Raw genomic sequence first — 8565 nt, 5'->3', positions numbered from 1 at the left:
GAGCACTTCCTGTTTTACCAAATGACATCACAAGGTGGAACAGAGTGTTTTCTGTTTGAGAGAAGAACTCAGCCTAAATGTGTAGGATTTGTGCGTTAAACATGTGTCAGTGAAACAAAACACAACCCCAGGTATTATAGAAAAGAATATGGATACTATCACTACTATCACTACACTACTGTTTTATAGTAGAATTTTATGATCTTTTGAACCAGAAGGTGGCGCCAAATACAACACTACAAAAGGAGACTGAGCAAAACAGACAACTTTATTCTTGTTTGAACATATTTACACAAATTACCTGAATTTTACAAAAGGTGGAATGTGAGAGCAAAAGAGGCGTCTGCTCTGGTTTTCAAATAGACGTAGAATCCGCAGTTCACCTGGACACAGCACAGGTGAGAGTGTGTGCTTTGTGACTTTGTGCTCAATTTAGGCAGTGGTTTGCAGAGTCACAGAAATAATAATCATTTAAAAAAAACTAGGGTTGCACAATATATCGCAAAAATATTGATATAGCAAGAAAATAAACATAAAGTTCTTCTATTTGAAGAAATGTTGAAAGTTTTTTGAAAATAAAATGCACCGAAAGGCAGGTTGTATTCACGGTTTTCCTCACTTGGGTTGGTTTTGGTTTAGTCTCAGTTGAAGACGGGATATTTTACTTCTAAGAGGGGGTATTTACTAGATTACTCAAACATGCACGGATGACATCTACAACCTCTTCGGGCATGTTTTTCATGAGAACAACATTAAAACATGGTAGAAAGCTAAAAAAAAAAAAAAAATGTGTAATACTTATTGAAAATCTCATTTTTTGTCATATCGTGCAACCCTAAAAAAAACCTCTGGAACAGAGACTGTGGAACATCTGTTTGTGCAAGAACAATGTAGTTGTCTTTCTGAAAATATTTAAACACAAAAAACACTGAACATTTGTACCTGAATCTTTCACAAAATGAAACAAAACTGCAGAAACGTGTAGAAATGTAAGAGCAAAGGGTTAAGTAGAGTGTCTGGCTGTGTTCCTGTTTAGAGTATAGAAAAAGAGTTGAAACGACAGACGGGGGACACACAGGAGGAGGTAAAGGGCCGTGTCTAATGCGTTTGAATACAAAAGTGGGTCACATGATCACAGTTTGGGGACAGAGGGGTGGGGTGCAGACATGTGGGACAGCTGTGAACCATGTGGGACTATTTCCACACACACAGTTAAGAGCAAGAACATGACAGAGCAGGTCTAAGGTTCATTACAGGTAAAGTAAAAGAAAAATGATATTCTGCCATTGGACAGAATTTTTAGAGTGAAGACGCCTCGCTGCTGATTCAACTGGCTTCTTCAGTTTTACTAAAGTTACGACATGTACTTTTCACTTCTGGTTTCTCTGGTTTTAGGCGCATTGTTTTTGACACAGCTATAAACATTATCTGCTGATAAGTAAACAAAGGGTGAGGTCTCCAATAGTGTTATAATATCGTCTCAGCAGCAGCATGTTCATTATCATCATGAATGCCCATAAACATACTCTGTGCTGGGAGCCCTCACCAGAGACGCGCCTTTGAAGAACTGAGTGAAGAGGGGGAGTGAAGGGGGGATGAAGAGGGAGAGTGGGGTGGAGTGCTGGAGTGATGTGTGGGTGGCTCCACATAATCTCAGACACCACAAGGTGTCGTTAGGTTGCTAAGCAACTGCATCTTTTAGAGTCTTCCTCCAGGTGGTAACTAGGTTACCCCATCATCGTACTATTTGCATGGTCTGGTTTTGCTGGTTTTCCGTACGACCAAACACAGTCTCCTGTTGTCACTGGCCCTGATCCTGAAGCAGTCTGGAGCCGGTGGCTGTAGACACCTGCACTACACCAGTTCGTCCAGCAGGGTGCCTATGCTGTGGTGCTGCTCTGGGGGGCCAGCGATCGGCTTGTTGCACATGGGACATACACAGCGTACCTCCAGCCACTTCACCAGACACCTGCGCACACACACAAAAACACAAGACAGAGATCAAAACTGTATCAAAAACAGCCTTTAAACATTCTTCATCAGGGGAGTCTGCATCTGTCTCTCTATTCTACACATGCCGTGATGAACTAGGGTAAGAAATGGCCCAAACATACATGCTAAAGATTATATTGTTCTTTTTTTCATAGTAAACATTGTAAAACACTTGTGTCTTGTGTATATATTTTAAAAGTGCAGTCTGTGTCCTCTTAGACTTATGTCCCATCAAAGCCAAACTTAGTGAAACCCAAACATCATTGGCACACAGAGGTCTTAACAAAATACTCACTTCCTGTGAAAAGCGTGTTGGCATGGCAACACCCCCAGCTCGTCTTTGACTTTGAAGTCCTCCAGACACACGGCACACGTCTGCTGTGAGGGACAGAGCGCAGAGGGGTCAGCAGGAGGTATTGTGACTCACACAATAAAATAGGGTTCAAGTGACATCATAACCTTCTAAACGGCCCATAGTTGGAGGTGTAGGGCAGGTCAGAATAATAAGGTTTAAGATGAACTCTCACAATTTGCACAAATTCACAAGTATCTGGCCCGGCCTTTGCTGTTGCCACAGGACCCGGGCACCAGTGGATTTAGGGACTGGACACAGAGCAACAATGTGGTTTGAGTGGGAGCCAAAAGTGAAGCGTCCAACCAAAACAAACATGACGACGCCTATTTTAGCATAAATACAGACTTTTTGTTGGTGAAAAACTTGCAGAAGGTCAGAGCTGTGTCTATCTGTGGACACAAGATGGATGGAACAAAAGTTTGATTTCTGGGCTTGTTCTTGATGATGATGATAACGATGATGATTCAGAATGAGACCCATATCAGTTTAGTGTGAGCAAGTTTAGTTTTGTCCCGGTTTATGGCTCATATTTCAGAAATGACTGGAACACTGGATCACGTTCTCGGCACAAACACATTAAGATGAAATTATTTTCTCCACTATAGTTTCAAAAAGTGGTGGCCTTTTTCAATTAAAAAGAGGACATTACGCCACAGGATTGATATGACAAATTTGTTGACTCAATTATAAAAAAAACATAAGGTCCAACATATGTGTATTTTCTTTACTAACAGTGAATTGCTGTGTTTCAGATGACACCACAATATTCTATAGGCTAGTAATATTTAAAACAAATGGGTGCAGCTAAAATGAATATTGGTCAAATACAGATTTTCTATGTAATACAGTGACTTCTTGAGCTTAGTCACTGAATTATCAGGTTCAACATTTGTGCTTTTCCTTTAGTTAGTTGTGTCTATTTATATATACAGTCTAGGGGTTAGGCACATGGCATCAGAGCCTTTGGAAATTTATTTAGTGAGTGGCAAAGGTACATAAGTGTCAATGGAGAGTAATGACGTTTTCTCCTGTAAAAGCTAAAAGTTCTGCTAGCTAAACAATTGGGACGCTGTAGGCTTCACTCGCTGCATAACCTCTATAGACACATCCTTACCCCATGAAGGTTCAGCTTCTTAGGATCACCTTTCAAAACCACCTAATGAAAAAATAATAGATTCATATTTTAATGTATTGTAAAGAAGTAGTAAAAGCTGACAGATGCAGACATACCTCTCTGTAGCCAAAGCGCTCGCTCTGGGCTTGGTGCCGCAGTTTGCTATAAAAACAAACAAACAAAAAGAGTCATTTCAATTTGATTTTTTATTTCTGTCGTCTTTATCTTTATGAAGTTTTAACATCTCCTCTTTCAAGCCTGAGAGACACATGAATCTAGTGTCCTTACAGGGTCGGGACCATAGACTGTGTATATGAAGCTCATTGAGGTTTAAAGTTATAATGGCCAATTTCATGTTTCTCCCCGTGCCTGGAAGGGTTTCCTCCGGGTACTCCGGTTTCCCCCATCAACCAAAACATGAACGCCCTTCGAGACAACTGTTGTTGTGATTTTGGGCATTACAAAAATAAATGAATTGAAAAAAAATGAATTGAATTTGGAGCAGGGCCAATTTGGAGCAGGGCCAATCCGGAGCGAGGATGTTGAAGGTTACGCACCTTGCCGCCCACACTGAGGTTTTAGCAGGGAGGGGGTGCTTAGCAACACTATTAATCAAACCTGTTGCTAACGTTAGTGTAAGCAACTTCAGGGAAAGAAGGCACCTGATTTGTCTGTTATTAACATTCATATCTTGATTTACGATAAAAAACTAGGATCATGTAGAGTGGATTAATATGAACATTTTAACACCAAAAAGACGAGTCTGACAGCAGCAGTTACAGAGAAACAGGCCACAGTTTTTCAATGCAGGTTAGCTATATCCATTTATATGTACAGTCTTGGGCCAGTACAGATTACAGATATTGTATAAGCAGCTCTTGTGGACAAAATATGGTCTCAGTTTACTGTCTGCCCGATAATCAGGAAGTGCGTGTTTAGCATGCTGTTAGAATTACTGTGACAGCAACTCTGCTTTGGTCTGAGAGCTGTGAAAAGTGATTATGAACTCATCAGTGCCTTTAAAGGTCCTACATTATGCAAAATTGACTCTTGTGACCTTTTAGCCATCTGTTGTTCCCTCCGCAAAAACATACCTGGAGTTGTGTTTTGTTTCATTCACACATGTTTGAGTGACCCTATTATTAGTCTGTCTACATCTCCAAAGCTCAAGATGGTCGGTTCCACCTTGCGATGTCATGAAGTGGTAGTTTTCAAGACAAGAACTAACTTTTACCTTTAGTTCAGTAGAGATTAGCAATTCCAGATCTGAATCATCCAGATTATTCTTGTGAAGGTGTATGGAGTTTAAAAACATAGTGGAGCACTTCCTGTATTACTACATGACATCACAAGGTGGAACAGAGTGTTTTGAGCTTTGGAGATGTAGACAGACTAACACATAACTCCAGGAGTGTTTGTGATGAGGAAACAACATTATAACAGATCAGAAAACAGCGTAATATGGGCCCTTAAAACACGCTTAAAACATACACTATACAGCAGTTTGTATGGAAGCACACACTCATACAGAAGCGTTTAATAAATCCGCTGGCTGTTGCTGTTGGAGTGATGGACTCACCCCCACGCAGCCCTCCACCCAGCCCCACCCCATCCCCACTCCCCCCAGTTCCCTCAAATGCAACAATGGAGCGCTGATCTTTATCTTAAAGCCATAGTTATTTTGGGATGTTTGTTTTCTCATAACTAAAAACTCAGATCGTATCATGGAGCGAGATGTGGGACTGATTTGAAATGACATTCTTGTTTCTACTGAGGCTACAGCTTTAACCACAGTCTAATTACAATAGGAATCTAATTTGTTGTGAGTAAAAATTCTTGAGGGCTGGGCTGTCATCTCCAAATAATGAAATAGACTCCATCATTTAATCACTACAAACACACTCTGACATGTTCATGTTTCAGTTCATATCTCACTCTTTTTTCAATATTCAGTGGTCCTGTTTAAAGGTTCACTATGGAACTTTTTAGGTGGGAAGTCGGTCATCTGCGTGTGTATATGGAGTGGTTATTACAGGTATTTTTACTCTCTAAAAATACCCTTAATGACATTTATGCCATTTCTCCCCAGATCTGACCTGTAACTTGGCCTGGTGGTGTCCCTTCACTTCCTTGTCCTTCCTTGGAGATAAATAAGTTTAATGCCATCATATGAAACATTCCTCACCAAGGTGTTTGTGTAATCCCTCACTCCAAAACCTTTATCCATTTTCTTTTGCTATTCCTGACAAAGCAACAACACTTCTATGGAAATGAGCAAGTGGCAGTAGAAAAGTTACACATTACGCCTTTAAAATGTACTTTGAATCTTAAATTGTCAAGAGTGCCCATGAGCACTTCCTATTTGGAACGTGGCAGCTAGCAGGTCAGCTATGTCCATTTACCTGCACGGTCTATGGTCAGAACATTTATAGTTATAAACTTAGCCTGTTATCTCTACTTAGTGCAGGTTTTCCTTTAATATAAGCCTATCCTATCTGTATTTTATATAGGCCTATATTTTACAGCGTGAGAACAGTGAAATGAGCCAACTGAGCTAAAGCTGTCAGTTGGTTTGTTCATTTGTTTTTTGTTGACGCTAATTGTTGAACTCAAACTAAAGAACAATGAAAGGATATGTTTAGTTTCCATATAAACACAGAGGGGGATGGGAGCATGCTACGACCTGCTACGAACAGGACCGAACCAGATCTACATCAAGACTAGAACAGGACCAAACCAGATCTGCATCAATACTAGAACAGGACCAAACCAGATTTACATCAATACTAGAACAGGACCAAACCAGATCTACATCAATACTAGAACAGGACCAAATCAGGTCTACATCAGGACTACAATAGGACCAAATCAGGTCTACATCAGGACTATAACAGGACTAAACCAGATCTACATCAATACTAGAACAAGACCAAATCAAATGTCCATCAGGACTAGAACAGGACCAAACCAGGTCTAAAGTAGGACAAAAACAGGACCAAACCAGGTCTACATCAGGACTAGAACAGGACCAAACCAGGTCTACATCAGGACGAAACTCAATCCAGACAGGACCAAACTGGGACAAGTGTGAGCGCATTGACTGACTATGATGAAGATTCATTACTTCATATGATTCAGAGGAGCCATCTGGCGTACTGTGTTTCCTGTTGGATCAGCCTTGGAATCACACCCACAACCTCCATTTGACAGACTGTAGATGGTATAAGGACGTGCGTGACATCACCCATCGAGGCTGCAGTTATAGGGTGGAATTTGGAGCCGAGTTCCATATTTGGAATTCTGACAGAGTATCATAGCAACCAAAGAGTCAATCCGGGGCGAGCCTGTTGAAGGTAACGCCTCTTCCCACAAGCACCGCCGGTTTAGACGGGAGCACGCGCTTAGCAATGCTGTCAGTCAAACATTTTGCTAGCCTCGGGGAAAGAAGGCACCTGATTTGTCTGTTATTAATGTTCATATCTTGATTTATGGACACAATAGCGAAATTAAAATACCAGGATCATGTAGAGCCCGACAGAAGCAGTTACAGAGAGAACAGTGACAGCTTTTCAATAGAAAGTGGCTTGGAGTCGATGGAGCTGAAAGTGTGCCTATGCTCACTTACTATTTCGAACGTGGCGGCTCTCCTCTGTACTTTCTACTCCACTACTTTCTACTACATTTTAAGTAACAAATTTGAGCACTGTTAAATACTCAGGTCATGTTTGTTCCTTGGACCACACAGGACATATTCTATACTTCACACGTGATTTTGTGTGTCCTCTGAACTGGACCAGAGTAATTAGAGACATTTAATATTTACATTGGTTTCCTTCTGTATATTTTTACAGCTGCTCCAGAGAACACTCCCAACTTGTGCCAAGCTAAGAACAGGAACAGTCTGGACTGAACAGGGCTCAAAGCTAGTACTACAGGAGCACAAAGACACCAGTCTTAAAGGGGCCATATTACACTACTCTCTGATCTATGTGGCATATTTACCCTGCATATTTAGGCTCTCAAACAGAAAAGACTCTGTTCCACCTTGTGATGTCATGTGATAATACAGGAAGTGCATCACTGTGTTTTTAAACTCCACACACCTTCACTAGAATCATTAAAATTATTTCAGCCCTAGAATTATCAATCTCTACTGAACTAAAGGTCAAAAGTAGATGTTAACTTGAAGCCTACCATTTCATGCCATCACAAGGTGGAACGGAGCATTTTGAGATTTGGAGATGTAGCAGAGTAAGAATAAAAGACGACTCAAACGTGTGTGAATGAAACAAAACAGAACTCCAGGTATGTTTTTGACGAGGCAACAACATTATAGCATGACTTAAAACTCTCAATAGTCCACTTTGTGTAATATAAAAGGTGGGTATTATCTTCCAACAAGTGAAATTTCCATTTCAAACAAAGTTTATGTAGCTTGTTGGGGTCCTATCACCTGCTTGTCTCCATAGAGATGTCATTGCTTTGACTGGAATGCTGCACAATATAGCATTAAATGTAAATACTTTTGCATATATTCATTCACAGATGTTTTTATTGCTAAGAAAAGTATCTTGAAAAATATGCATTCTTACAGTGAGTGGGCTCGCCTTTCTACAGATCTGACCTGTAACTATGGTATGGTGGTGCCACCTGCTTTTCTCCACAAAGAAAAATACGTTTAAAGCCATATTGTGGAGCATTCCCGACAAAGCAATAACATCTTTTTGGAAACAAGCAGGTGGCAGACCCTCCACTATAAAAGTGTGGATCTTCAGTTTTATAGTCTATTCTCTGTGCAAAACTTTAATCTAAAATATTGAAATTAAAATTAACCAGGGGACACTTGGAATGGTTCTGTAAATTTGAAATCAATAACAATGTTTTGGGGATTTTGAACACTAATTAAGGAAATATAACAGCTATAACTGACAATATATATTTAAGAATTCATAATAATGCATTTATTTTATACAGTGCTTTTCCAGATGCTCACGTCACTGCACTGGGGCAGACTGACAGAAGCAAGGCTGCCAATCTGCGCCGTCGACCCCTCTGACACTCACACACTCACCACATTCATACTAGGCATTGTGGGTGAAGTGTC

At 40.5% G+C, this 8565-nt stretch overlaps 1 protein-coding gene across 2 annotated transcripts in view; it reads right to left on the bottom strand.

Annotated features, from left to right (window-relative positions):
- Positions 1 to 247: 247 nt before the first annotated feature.
- Positions 248 to 8565, bottom strand: part of rnf122 (ring finger protein 122) — a 30360-nt gene continuing 22042 nt past the window's right edge. The window contains exons 3-6 of one of the 2 annotated variants that reach the window (XM_033972759.2): positions 3578 to 3623; positions 3462 to 3503; positions 2288 to 2370; positions 248 to 1969 (exon numbers count right to left, since the gene is read on the bottom strand). In XM_033972759.2, coding sequence (XP_033828650.1) covers positions 1855 to 1969; positions 2288 to 2370; positions 3462 to 3503; positions 3578 to 3623 — 286 coding nt within the window. In that variant the 3' untranslated portion in view covers positions 248 to 1854. The remainder of the gene's footprint in view (positions 1970 to 2287; positions 2371 to 3461; positions 3504 to 3577; positions 3624 to 8565) is intronic. The other variant, XM_033972760.2, reaches the window with a different exon arrangement.

This window comes from Periophthalmus magnuspinnatus, chromosome 9 (assembly GCF_009829125.3).
Source record: "Periophthalmus magnuspinnatus isolate fPerMag1 chromosome 9, fPerMag1.2.pri, whole genome shotgun sequence".
Taxonomy (NCBI): Eukaryota; Metazoa; Chordata; class Actinopteri; order Gobiiformes; family Gobiidae; genus Periophthalmus; species Periophthalmus magnuspinnatus.
The sequence above is the reverse complement of the archived record's forward strand: the minus strand, read 5'-3'. Positions and strand labels throughout refer to the sequence as shown.